At 41.2% G+C, this 13,887-nt stretch overlaps 1 protein-coding gene across 6 annotated transcripts in view; it reads right to left on the bottom strand.

Moving 5' to 3' along the window:
* Window positions 1-13,887, bottom strand: part of prdm10 (PR domain containing 10) — a 208,064-nt gene that overhangs the window by 10,099 nt on the left and 184,078 nt on the right. For all 6 annotated transcript variants that reach the window (XM_072592994.1, XM_072592996.1, XM_072592991.1 and 3 more), the window contains exon 21: window positions 9,954-10,122. In XM_072592994.1, the coding sequence (XP_072449095.1) occupies window positions 9,954-10,122 (169 nt within the window). The remainder of the gene's footprint in view (window positions 1-9,953; window positions 10,123-13,887) is intronic.

The following is a 13,887-nucleotide window of genomic DNA, read 5'->3' as shown; positions in this document are numbered from 1 at the left end:
GGTGGGGAATGGAGAGGTTCAGAGGGCGTGGGGAATGGAGAGGAACAGAAGGGGTGGGGAATGAAGAGGTTTACAGGGAGTGGGGAATGGAGAGGAACAGAGGGAGTGGGGAATGGAGAGGAACAGAGGGAGTGGGGAATGGAGAGGAACAGAGGGAGTGGGGAATGGAGAGGAACAGAGGGAGTGGGGAATGGAGAGGAACAGAGGGAGTGGGGAATGGAGAGGAACAGAGGGAGTGGGGAATGGACGGGTATGAGAGTTTTGGGTAGTGAGATGGACCAAGTTTTTCCACAAGAGTAGGAGAGTTCTTCTTCATATCTGGGCCAATAGCTACCTCTAAACTAAAGACACTAAAATAGATTATTTGATCATTATCTCTTTGCCATTTCAGAGCAAACCTATGTTAGTTCTTATGTTTCTATATTACAATAGTCACTACACTTTCTATGTATTTGAGTGAGTCTTTGCAGACTTGAAATGTTAACTCTGGTTCAGATTATGCCAGACCTGCTGAGTTTCTCCAGCACCTTTTAAACTTTCTGCAATATAATCTGTTCAAGTTTAGGGACGCAGGAAATCAAAGGAGTAGACTATTCAACCCAACAGGTCTGCTGTGCTATTCAATAAGATTATGGCTGAACTTCTACCTCAACACCATTTTCACACTGTCCCCATGCCTTTGATAGAGCTATAAAATCATACAGCACGGAAACAGACCCAGAATCAGAGGGGATTTGGGAAAAAAGCTTTTACACTCGGAAGGTGGTGGAAATTTGAAGTGCACTGCCTGGCTGGAGGCGGGAAAGCTTACAATCTTCAAAAGATATTTGGATGAGTACTTCAAATATCATAACATTCAAAGATATGGGACAAGAATACGAAAATGGGATTAGAGCACTTTTAGTGGTAGTTATATCAGTACAGACTTGGTAGGCCAAAGAGCCTTTTCTGTGCTGTATGAATCAGTCCAACTAGTCCAAACAAAACTAGTCCCACTTTCCGTTGTTTGGCCCATGTCATTCTAGGCCTTGTCTATTCATGTATTATCCAAATATCTTTTTGATGTTATAACTTGTATCTGAATCTACCACTTCCTCTGGCAATTCATTCCACAAATGAATGAGGTAATACTATGGCTTCAGATGGTGTGTTTTGTCCTCGTGTTTTATGGGGCCAGGTTAAGACAAAGGTGAGGAGCAATTTGCTCCAAGCCAATAAAGTAAACAGTTTGTGAGGTGTTGTGGGATTAAAAAAAAAAGTCAGAACAATAGAAGCAGCAAGAATGGGTGGGGTCAAACTCCCATGGAACCAGGATTTTACCTTAATTTAAAGTATCTGTTGAAGTTTAGAATCTGCTATACATCTCTCCATGTTACAGCAACACATTTGAGTTCTGTCTGTTTCTCACACAGAGTTTTCTCTTAATGTTCTTTCTTCCTGGACTGGAGAATTGCATGCGAGACAATCTATTTACTGAATTTGCCTTTGCCAAGGGTGGCATAGAGTCATAGAGTGTTTGTGGAATGTTACTATATTGCAACAATTGCTGTTTAGTGGTCAAATAATCTATTCTTCTGTTATGTGTTCCAGCAGAGTTTAATTCCAATTATTTGTTTTTGTTTGTAGTTTAACTATGGTTTAAGAATAAAGTGTGTTTTGTTTCAGGTCTGATAGTTTGACCAATTGAGTTGCATCCGAAAAACAACACCTTACACCTACCTCTAAAAATAAGAGAAAGTTTGGATCTAGATGACGTTTGTAATATGTTTTGAAGGAGTTTAGTCTAGTCGATAACACAAACCGCCTTCTCTGCGAAAATCTTGCCCCTCAGGTCCCTTTTAAATCTTTCTCCTCCCATCTTAAAAATATGCCCTATCATTTTGAGCTCCCCTACCCTCGGAAAAATTATTTTACTACTCAGCTTACTATGCCCTTCATGATTTTATTGCAGAATCTATCAATCTGTCTTGAACATATCAACGACTACATTTCCACAGTGCTCTGGGGGAGAGAATTTCCAAGATTTACCACCATTTGAGTGAAGAAGTCGTCCTCATCCCAATCTTAAATGGCCTCTTATTCAAAGACGATGTCTCCTGGTTCTAGTCCCTCCAAACTAGGGGAAATCTTCCCTACATCTACTCTGTCAAATCCTCCAAGAACCTGGTTTCAATGAGATCCCTTCTCATTCTTCAAAAATTGAAAAAATACAGATGCAGACTCCTCAATCTCCCCTTTTCGGACAATACTGCCACCTTGGGATTCAGCGTGGTGAATCTTCATTGTATTCTCTCTATGGCAAGTGTATCCTCCCTCAGGTAAGGCCAAAAGTATACAGAGTATTCCAGGTGTGGTCCCACTGAAATTCTGTATTGCTGTACTCAAATTCTCCTTAATCAATGCCAAATACCACTGACCTTCCTAATTGTACCCTCATGTTAGTTTTCAGAGACTTATGAACCAAGAACAACCTGATCCCCTTCAGACATTAAGACTTTCCAATCTTTCATCATTTAAGAAATGTTCTGCATTTTCATTTTCCTACCAATGTGGATAACTTCATTTTTCTACGCTGTTTTGTGTCATCAGTAAATTTGGAAATATTATTCTGATACCCAAATCCAAATCATAAATATCAATGTAACTACCAATTGCCCAAGCACTGATTCTTGCAGTACCTCACTTGGCTCAGCCTGCCAACCAGTCTATTCCTCCTGTTTTTATTTGTCAACCAGTTCTCAACCTATGATACTATATTCACCTCCAATCCTATATGCTCTTATTTTAACAACTTATTGCATTGGATCTTGTCAAAAGTTTTCTGAAAATCTAACTGGACCATATCTACTAGTTCTCCCTTATCTATTCTGCTAATCATATCCTCAGAAAACCCCAATAGGTTTGTCAACCATGAACTAAAAGCAGAATTCTGCAGAAGCTGGAATTCTAAATTTAAATAAAAGTGCTTTAAAACTCAGGAGGTGTGGCATCGACTGCAGAGAAAGAAAAAGCAAAATTTGTGTTTTCTTTGAAGTTGCCAATTGATCATCATATCCTTTAACGTAGTTTCCCAAATTATCAAGGCCAATGCCTCTCACATCTTTAGAGTTTCCTTTGTTCAGATTAAAAACCCTAGTTTTTAGTTGAGCTGCATCACTTCCAAATTTAATTTCCAACCACATTATGTTTATGATTCCTGAAAAGCTCATTTACAACAAGCTTATTTGTAGCCCTTTTCCATTGTACAATACTAGATCTAAAATAACCTGTTATGTTGAGCAACCAACTAGAGAATGTTTTAGAAAACCATCTTGAGACACATTCTAGCAATTTGTAATCAACAGCATTAATGATTATTAGGTTAACCAAGATTGAAGTCCCTCACAATTACAGTTTCCCCATGTTGCAATCACCTCCAATTTTCATGACTAATATCTTACCTTACATTTTCATTTCTGCCTCATGGCCTGGAAACAACTTGCACCAATCTTTGCAATGGTTTTGCTCCACCAAAACTAATTCTACATTCTGAGTTGCTGATCCAAGACTCTCTCTCACTAATATGCAAACCTCGCCCTTTAACAGTACCACTCTCCCATTCCTATTTCACCTATAAAAAACTCCCACAAATCTTTGCTGCCTTTGCTGATTCTACTCCACCCACCCAAACTAATTCCTGATCTTCTGATCAAATATCCTCTTTCACTAATATGCTTATTTCATTCTTTATGAACAGTGCCACCCATCCTCTTTTTCCTTTTCACCTATCCTTCCTAAAGGGTGGATCCTGTTGAATACAGGTATTCATATCCTAATGTATGTCACCCTGAAACCACATCTCCATGATGGCATTAAGATAGTACCTGTTTACCTCTATGTGTGCTGTCACTTCATCTACTTGGTTGTGAATGCTCTGTCCATTCAGATGGAATGCCTTTTACTTTTATAACATATTTCTATACTTTGATGAACTCCCCGTTTCGCTTACTGGTTTCATCCTACCATTACCAACTTTTTTTTTCCTATTTGATTTCCCTCTCCAGTTTCCATTGCCTTGACAAGATACTGTAAATCTTCCCCAATAGTATTAGCAAATTTCTCTGTACAGATATTTGGCAATGTCTGGTGTCACTGGTCTTTCTTGCAGTTTATCAGTTTTCCCATTTTATCTCGAGCACCTAACACCAGGGACAGGTTCAAGACTGCACTGCCTTTTTTTGTTCCTTGTTTCCAATTGGATATAGTCCTCAGGGTGGGGTCTGGCAAGAGTCCTGTACAAGCCATGTATATGAGGCAGCCTGCCTTGGAATTAAAACACAAGATGTCTGACAGGAAATAAATACAACTAACAGCCTTTAATTAAAAAGAAAATGACAACATCTTTAAACAGAGTTACACCAAGGCCATGAGTACCCCATACCAGACAGTACTGATAAGGACATGTCTCTAAAATAGACCAGCAACTAATCCTAGCCTTCATTAATGGAAACATAACCGCACCGCCGAAACGCACGTTATCCCAGAACTACCCGTACTTGGGAAATTACAGACCAGATGCTCCCCTCATCTACTGTCTGCATCATCCAAATTAATTACAAATTGCAGATAATCTGATCAGCATTCATCACTGTCAGACTGGTTCTGTAGCACTTGACCCTGTGGGTATTACGACACATCTCTAGAGCTGGTGGTACTCAAACCCAGGCCTCCTCTCTCAGAGGTATGGACATTACTGCTGTGCCACAAGAGCCGTTTCACTTGATCCTCTGAGTAGACATGCTAATGTAAAACCTTTGCATCCGATCTAGGTTAGCACTTCATATAGAGTACTGAGGCATTGTTGCACTATTGCAAGTGTTAATTTTTTGGCTATGATACTGAAGCAATACTTCATTCTGATGGTACAGGTTGGTGACTTGGATTGAAAAATTGGTGAAGAGGTAGGAGACAGAGAGAGGGATAATGGCTATACACAGCAGAGGGGTGTTTGGGAGCAATCTGTACTGGCTCCTTAGCGATGGTGTAACCTTCTTGACCTGCTTAAAATGATTGGTTAGAAAGAAATAATTTTCTCTGTGGTGTTGTCCAGATTATTATTCATTTGCAGTGAAGTCAAGAAGCATTTCATCAGTCAGACTTCAGTAAAATGCCACCAAGAAAGCTGTTGAGGCTGTGATTAGTGAAACATTTTATAAAAGAAACTGTTGGAGTCTTGTTGGCCGAGAGTACCATGAAAGCACACTTTAGGAATGATGTGAAGGCATTGGAGAGACAAGTTTTACATGAATGGTTCCAGGCATGAGACACTCAGTCATAAGGATTGATTGGAGAAGTTGGGGCTGTTTTCTTTGGGGAAGAGAAGATTAAGAGGAGGTTTTAAACATCACGAGAGATCTGAACAGAGTTGTTAGAAAGATCGCGTGTAACAGTGCATAGATTTCAAGTATTTTACAAACGAAGCAAATGCAAAGTGAGAAAAAAAACCTTTCTCATACAGATCTGAATGCTCTGGAAGTGTGAGGAGACCGGTTCAAAAGAGGCAGTCAAGACGGAACTGGATGATCATTCAATAGAAACAATATGGAGGGCTACACGGAAGACAGGAGACTGGCACCAAATCAAAATGCTCAGACATGACAAATCAAATATTCCGACATGATAAATTAAGTGGCTTCCTTGACACCATAATAACTCTGTGAATCTGCCAGCCATGCATCTATTCAACGACAGAACGCATTCAAAGGACTGAATGACCTCTTGCAGTTCATGTGTTCTTTGATGAAATTCTTTTCAGCATTCTGACACATGTAACATTGAGATACACTCAGATATTCTTAGTTTTTGGTGAAGAGGTGGAGTTGTGTTTGTGGAATGAGTAATGAGAACTAGAGTGAAATTTTGGAGTTCAGGGAAAGTCAGCTGAGAAAAGAAGGGTGATTGTGCAGAATGGGAGCAAAGACCAAGCAGCTCAAGAGGGAGCTTCAATGTGAGATCGGCAAAACTGAAGAATTGTGATCCCTGCGAGACTTAATGATATTTGATAATGCACTAGGTTATTAATGTACAGAGGAATGGCTGAGAACTCAGTGGGATCTGCCATGCTCACATTTTCCATTTGATGTGCACTGCATGATGCTCGGTTATGTATTTATTACATGTTTAATTATGAGTGTTAGAACTCCAGATCACTGACCACTCCCCCCACTCCAGGTCATCATCACACAGAGGTCCCTGACTCTCCCCACAACAGATTTCCTCAGAGCTGGGTTAATCTACATGCACTCTGTGGAGCTATGTACAGTTATTCAAGGACAGGACACGTTGCAGGTCAGACTAGATCAGCTTGTTTTGGTCACACTGACTACACGTTAGCTTCTCAGCTGCCACAAAGAGAAGGTTGGTGTTAGCCAATCTCTGAGCATAGTAAAACCTGCGACAAGACAAAATTCTCACTGACAACCTGCAGTGGTTATTCTGATAAAACTACATGTAAGAGTTGACTTTGAAGTTTAGCCAAATGGACAAACCTAATAATGAAAAGATTTCAGTCACATCCAAAATCTGAAAAGTCAATCCGAAACATAAAGGCTACGCATGGTTGATGTTGCCATTCTCTAAAAGGCAGACAAGGCCAACCAGAATAATTTACTTTAGATTTCTTGACTTGCGAAACAGTTTTCCTGCTGTCATAATCCTGCAGAACTCTTTCCTAAGCCTGGATTCCAGATGGTGCCAGCTGTTGTACACAGTGGGTTGGGTTGAGACATAACTTGGGCCCTCGATGTGAGTTGGTCCTTAAAAAGTGTCTAATTGTAACCTGAAAACTGATTTTCAGTCGTCACTCTAGCAATCAGACACAATGGACTGAATGGCCTCATCCTATCCTGTGATCTTTCTTTCATTCTATATTGCCCTGATATGGAGCAGTAATTCTCCCAACCATAGGCCACATCTGGATTGGCTGGTTCCCTCTAAAAATGTTCTCCCTTTCTACCTGGTGCCGTTACTGGACCAGTGAGGAAACTATGTTTAACTGTGATGACTTATTATATACCAGGTTGGTGGTATAGAGGACAGTGAAGAAGATTATTTAAAATTACAAAGAAATCTTCATCACCTGAGCCAATGGGCTGAGGAGAGGCAGATAATTTGGATAAATGCAAGGTGTTAATATACATAAATGATCTAAAAGAGGGCACTGTTGGTATGATCAGCAAGTTTGCAGATGACACGAAGATTGGTGGAGTAGCAGAAAGCATAAGGGACTGTCAGAGAATTCAGGAGGATATAGATAGACTGGAGAGTTGGGCGGAAAAGTGGCAAATGGATTTCAATCCAGACAGATGTGAGGTGATGCATTTAGGCAAGTCTAATTCTAGTGTGAATTATACAATGAATGGAAGAGCCTTGGGAAAAGTTGATGGGCAGAGAGATCTGGGAGTGCAGGTCCATCGTACACTGAAGGTTGCTGCACAGGTGGATAGAGTGGTCAAGAAGGCATATAGTATGCTTGCCTTCATTAGACGGGGGTATCGAGTATAAGAGCTCACAAGTCATGTTAAAATTGTACAAGACATTGGTTTGGCCGCACTTAGAATAATGTGTACAGTTCTGGTCGCCACATTACCAAAAGGATGGTGGAGGCTTTGGAGAGGATGCAGAGAAGGTTTATGAGGATGTCGCCTGGTATGGAAGGTGCTAGCTATTTTCACGAGAGAAAAGAAGATTGGGGGGGAACCTGATTGAGGTTTACAAAATCATGAAAGGTCTAGACAGGGTGGATAGAAACAAGCTTTCTCCCAGGGTGAAGGATTCAATAACCAGAGGTCATGTTTCAAGGTGAGATGTGGAAAGTTTAAGGGGGATACACCTGGCAAGTACTTCACACAGAGGGTGGTGGGCATTTGGAATGCATTGCCAGCAGAGGTGGTAGAGGCAGGCACGGTAGATTCATTTAAGATGCGTCTGGACAGATGCATGAGTAGGTGGGGAGCAGAGGGATACAGATGCTTAGGAATTGACCGACAGGTTTAGACAGTAGATTTGGATCGGCTCGGGCTTGAAGGGCTGAAGGGCCCGTCCTGAGCTGTAAATTTTCTTTGTTCTTTGTGTTGCAATTTGGTAAAATGAACAAGGGCAGGAGTTATACAGTTAATGTTAGTAGTGCCTGGGAAATATTGTTGAACAAAGAGTCCTAAGGGTTCAGGTTCATAGTTCTTTGAAAGTTGTGTCACAGGTAGACAAGGTGGTTAAAAAGGCATTTAGAACATTTGCCTTCATTACTCAGACAATAGAGTATAGGAATTGGGCATCATGTAGCGGATGCACAGGATGTTGGTGAGGCTTCTTTTGTATACAGTTCTGGTCGTCGTGCAATAGACTGTTTTCACTGGAGCGTAGGGGTTTGAGGGGTGATTTTATAGAGGTTTATAAAATTAGAAGGGGCACAGACAAGGTGAATAGCAATGGTCTTTTCCCTAGGGCAGGGAGTTCAAAACTAGAATGTATATTTTGAAGGTGAGGGAGAAATATTTATAAGGGACCTGAGGGGTGGCACGGTTGCTCAGTGGTTAGCACTGCCGCCTCACAGCTGCCTCAGACAACTGTCTGTGTGGAGTTTGCACATTCTTCTCGTGTCTGCGTGGGTTTCCTCTGGGTGCTCTGGCTTCCTCCCACAATCCAAAGATGTGCAGGTTAAGTGAATTGGCCATTATAAATTGCTCATAGTGTTAGGTGCATTAGTCAGGGGTAAGTATAGGGTCTGGGTGGGTTACTCTTTGGAGGGTCGGTGTGGACTTGTTGGGCCAAATGGGCCTGTTTCCATACTGTAGGGAATCGAAAAAAAAAACCTTTCCTACACAGGGGATGGTTCATATGTGGATAGAACTGCTAGAGAAAGTGGTTAATGCAGGCACGCTTACAAAATGTAAAAGACAATTGAACAGGTATATGAATAGGAAAGGTTTAGAGAGATATGAGCAAATGCAGGCAAAATGTTTAGTTTGGGAAATTTGGTCAGCATAGACGTGTTGGATCAAAAGGTCTGTTTCTGTGCTGTATGGCTCTATGATTCAAAAGTGCCTATGTGTCTCCCATTTGTCTACTTTTTAAAAATGTTACTGGTCCCTAAACAGATTATAACATAAATCTGGTGGTAAGACCAGGATCATAACAATTCCAAATGATCACAAAGCACTACCCAAAGAGCAGCAAGTTCCCCAGTTGTCTTGGTCCACAATCTTTCCTCATCCAACAAAAGGAGATAAACTGCCAAGTCTACAAAATGGCATGGGCAGAAAAGGCCTTTGAGATTGTGAAGGACAAATAGAGAACTGAATAAAGGCTGACATTGTAGAGAGCACCTATTCATTTGCACCAATGTCCTCAGGAAGAATTTCTACAGGATATCTAGGTAAGGATCCGCTACAGACAACAGATCATAGTGATTGTAATGAAGTCAGCCAGGTAGATCTTATGAATGAGTTCCCTGATGGAGCTGTTAATCTGGTTCAATCAGGGACCCCTGGCTGACAGATAAAAACAGCATTGTCAGACATCCTCATAATGTGACAGCTGACTCTGTGGGAGCTGGATCAGTGACAATGACTTTCCACAGGTAAAGAAAGAGGGACTTGGTGATGGGATATTCGCCTCTGTGGAGTTCTTTCACAGATTTCAGATCTAATTCAGTTAAATTAACTCTGCCTAACCTACCCTCATACAGTTCTGAAAATTTCTGGCAGCATTTGAGAGACTTATGAACAATTGGTTCAATCTGAGTAATTATGGTTGACTAAGTACTCTGAACAGACAATTTCTAACGAGCAGAAATTATACTTTCAATTTACCAGATTGTACAGTTAGTGTGTTGGTTATATACGTGGGAAAGGAGAGGAACAGGTGGACAGAACATGGCTGGGTCTCTGTTTGCTTGAACTATGACAGCCACTTACAGTAGTTGCGAAAGGATCCCCAGGTGCTAGGAAGGTATGTATGCTGTACAGAAGCTGCTGGTTGTTGCTGTAACACCGGATTTTGTGTTGATGTTCCACCCTGTATCTGAGAAGGACTGAGTTCTTGGGGAGGCTGCGCAGAAGGGCTCAGTGGCTGACCTCCTCCTGCCTATAATCAAAAACACATTTCCAAGAGAATGAGAACAAACAGTTAACAAACAGATATTGCTACACAATCTAAAGCAGTGTTCATAATACTGAGAATACACTTTCATTTAAGTTTGTTACACTCTTGACCCAAGTAGGCTGTGATAGAGGCTGGAGGGAACTCTTGGGAACAAACAGATCAACAAAATCCTGAGTACTAAGATATATGGCTCTATAGTATATAATCTTTTGAATAACTCTGAATAATCGGAAACTTCTGAACTTCAACTCTAAATGCTTGAGAATTTAAAAAACTAACAACTGCTGTGCTGCTCAGTATAAACAGATCCTGTTTATACAACATTTCTCACCCCTGAACATTATAAATTGTACAGTGTGGCTGCTGCCAGAGCGAGGTCAGATCAATAACATTCACTTTCAGATTCAGCCCTGAGGACTGCTGAGTTCTCCATCCTCAGACTGATATTACCGAGCATCCTTCAGACTTCCATGTTTCCATTTTTTTTCACAACACTGGAACGAGTCAATTCCTGGTCACATTTCTGGGAAGACAATCACATGGAGGATGATGTTTCATTGCATCATGATACTTTAGAGTCAGATTCTTTCAAGTCAAGTTGCCGAGGTTTCCCTTAGCTATTTTAATGGACTAGAACAATGAAAGACTCTTCAAATGTGCACGGAAGAATATTCTGATGAATTGGGTGTCTAAAACCCACGGGGCTTGCTGGGATGGCAGAAATTAATTGTAGAGCACATTCCCTTGGATTTTTTTTTACAAACATGGTGCACCACACAACAGACCATTTTTATAAGACATAGCAGCCCTACTTGAGTTATTTGGAAATAGATTTGTCAGTTGTCTTAACTAGGGCATTTGTTTAACCAGGATAGTTAGATTTGTCAAGCCCTGGGCCCTGGAGGGGTCTCCCGAGTTAACACGGGTATATATACAATGCTCCCGTTCCTTTGTTTGGAAGCTTTACGCCGAGCATAGCCGTTCTGTATTTTGTGGGGTTTTTTTGCTTTTCTTTCTTTTTTTAGTGTTGCTTTGCACAGTGTTAGGGTTTGTTTTATATTAGAGGGTAGGTTAATAGTTAGGAGACAATAGTTGTATTGTAATTTGTGTTTTTTTCTTTTTATTATACTGATATTTGTTATTGATTGTTCAAAGTTTGTGAGAAGATTTGTAGCTCGGGTGCTCGTTGTTGTGGTTCTGTTCGCCAAGCTGGGAATTTGTGTTGCAGACGTTTTGTCCCCTGTCTAGGTGACATCCTCAGTGCTTGGGAGCCTCCTGTGAAGCGCTTCTGTGATGTTTCCTCCGGCATTTATAGTGGTTTGTCTCTGCCACTTCCGGTTGTCAGTTCCAGCTGTCCGCTGTAGTGGCCGGTATATTGGGTCCAGGTCAATGTGCTTGTTGATAGAATCTGTGGATGAGTGCCATGCCTCTGGGAATTCCCTGGCTGTTCTCTGTTTGGCTTGTCCTATAATAGCAGTGTTGTCCCAGTCGAACTCATTTTGTTTGTCATCTGTGTATGTGGCTACTGAGGATAGCTGGTCATGTCGTTTCGTGGCTAGTTGGTGTTCATGGATACGGATTGTTAGCTGTCTTCCTGTTTGTCCTATGTCGTGTTTTGTGCAGTCCTTGCATGGGATTTTGTACACTACATTGGTTTTGCTCATGCTGGGTATCGGGTCCTTTGTCCTGGTGAGTTGTCGGAGAGTGGCTGTTGGTTTGTGTGCTGTTATGAGTCCTAGTGGTTGCAGTAGTCTGGCTGTCAGTTCAGAAATGTTTTGATGTATGGTAACGTGGCTACTCCTTTGGGCTGTGGCATGTCCTCATTCCATTGTCTTTCCCTTAGGCATCTGTTGATGAAATTGCGTGGGTATCCGTTTTTGGCAAATACATTGTAGAGGTGTTCTTTTTCCTCTTTTTGCAGTTCTGGTGTGCTGCAGTGTGTTGTGGCCCTTTTTGAAGTGTCTTGTTGCAACCTCTTTTGTGTGTGTTGGGGTGGTTGCTTTCGTAGTTATTGATTGTATTTTTCAATAATATCTCTGAACACTGAGCAGTTTAGCATGGCCAATTCACCTGACTTGCACATCTTTGGACTGTGGGAGGAAACCGGGGCACTCGGAGGAAACCCACGCAGACACAGGGAGAAAGTGTAAACTCCACACAGTCACCCGAGGCTGGAATTGAACCTTGCACCCTGGTGCTGTGAGGCAGCAGTGCTAACCACTTTAAACACTGTACAGATTCCTGTAGAACATCACTAGTCATGGACATCCAGCCTGATAAACACCCTTCCACCACTACACTCTGCCTTCTATGGGCAAGCCAATTCTGAATCCACATGGATCCCATGCATCTTAACCTTTTGCATAAGACTACCATGAGGGATCTTGTTGAAAGGCTTACTAAAATCTTTCTCGACACCATGTACTGTTGTATGGTCATTGATCATCTTTGTTACCTTGAAAAGTTCAATCAAATTAATAACCTGCCCTGCACAAAGTCATGCTGACTTTTCATAATTAGGCTATACTTTTCCAAATGTACTAAGTGAAAGTGAGAACACACTTCTTTCTTGATCTCAAGATGCCGTAGCATATTAGCATGCTCCACACAAATGTCTCTATCCGCCATATCCTTCTCTTGGGTGAATACTGACACAAAGTACTCATTTAGGATCTCACCACATCCTCTGCCTCCAAGCACAAGTTCCCTCCTTTGTCCTTGTGTTATCCTACATTCAACCCAGTTATTCTACCTTCTACCTCATTACATTCTTATTTTTAATGTATTTTTAATGTAGAATACTCTTTAATCCCTACTTGCCAAGGTCATATCATGGCCCCTTCTTGCTCTCCTAATTCCCTGCTTGAGTTCTTTCCTGCTTTCTTTCTATTCCTCATGGGCACTTTTAGCTTCCTAAACCTTACATGTGCTTCTTTTCACAACCTGCCTCGTTATCCAAGGGTCCCTTACCTTGCCATCCTTGTCCTTCCTCCTTACTGGAGCATGTTGGTCCTGAACTCTCATCAGCAGGTCTTTAAACAATTCCTTCAGGTCAAATGTGGACTTGTCTGAGAACACACCCTCTCAAGTAACACTCCCTAGCTCCTGCCTAATATTGGTGTAATTTGCCCTCCCGCAATTTTGTATTTTGTCACTTATCCTTATTATTCATTACTTTTAAAGTGCATTTATTGCTATTTAGGAAAACATAGGCCTATTTCCTGGCAAGGAGGATGCATTGTTTGATTAATATGGACAGATAAAATTTGTGCTCTGTTTTAGGAAATCACTGCAGACATTTACTGTGTCCATCTGTAAAAGACAAGTGGAGCATTCACTGTACAACCCATGTTCAGCACCATAGTGGACATTTTGCTTCAAGATACAAACCAACAGAGGGAGCAAAACACTTCTTATGCTAGTCAAGTGAAGTGTTAAAGTGTTACATTTTGAGAACATGTGCCAAGGGCACAAACTGAAACCTCAGGCATAGGACTTGACTTAAAATTAGTGTGAGTATAGAAAGAGTAGAATATCAAATTCTGTTCATGCCTCAACTCATTGAGTAGAAGAGCAAGGTGATGTTGTTGAAGTTGGAAAAAACACTTGTTAGACTTCAGCTGCAGTACTGTGTTCATTTGTGGGCACCACATTATGGGAAAGATAATGCATTGGGGAACAATGCAGAAGTAATTGATAAAAATAGTCCCAGGAATAAGACACTTCAATTATGAATAGATTGAAGAA

The sequence above is a fragment of the Chiloscyllium punctatum genome, chromosome 23 (assembly GCF_047496795.1).
Source record: "Chiloscyllium punctatum isolate Juve2018m chromosome 23, sChiPun1.3, whole genome shotgun sequence".
Classification (NCBI taxonomy): Eukaryota; Metazoa; Chordata; class Chondrichthyes; order Orectolobiformes; family Hemiscylliidae; genus Chiloscyllium; species Chiloscyllium punctatum.
Note: the sequence above shows the minus strand (reverse complement) of the source record. Positions and strands in the feature narration are given on the sequence as shown.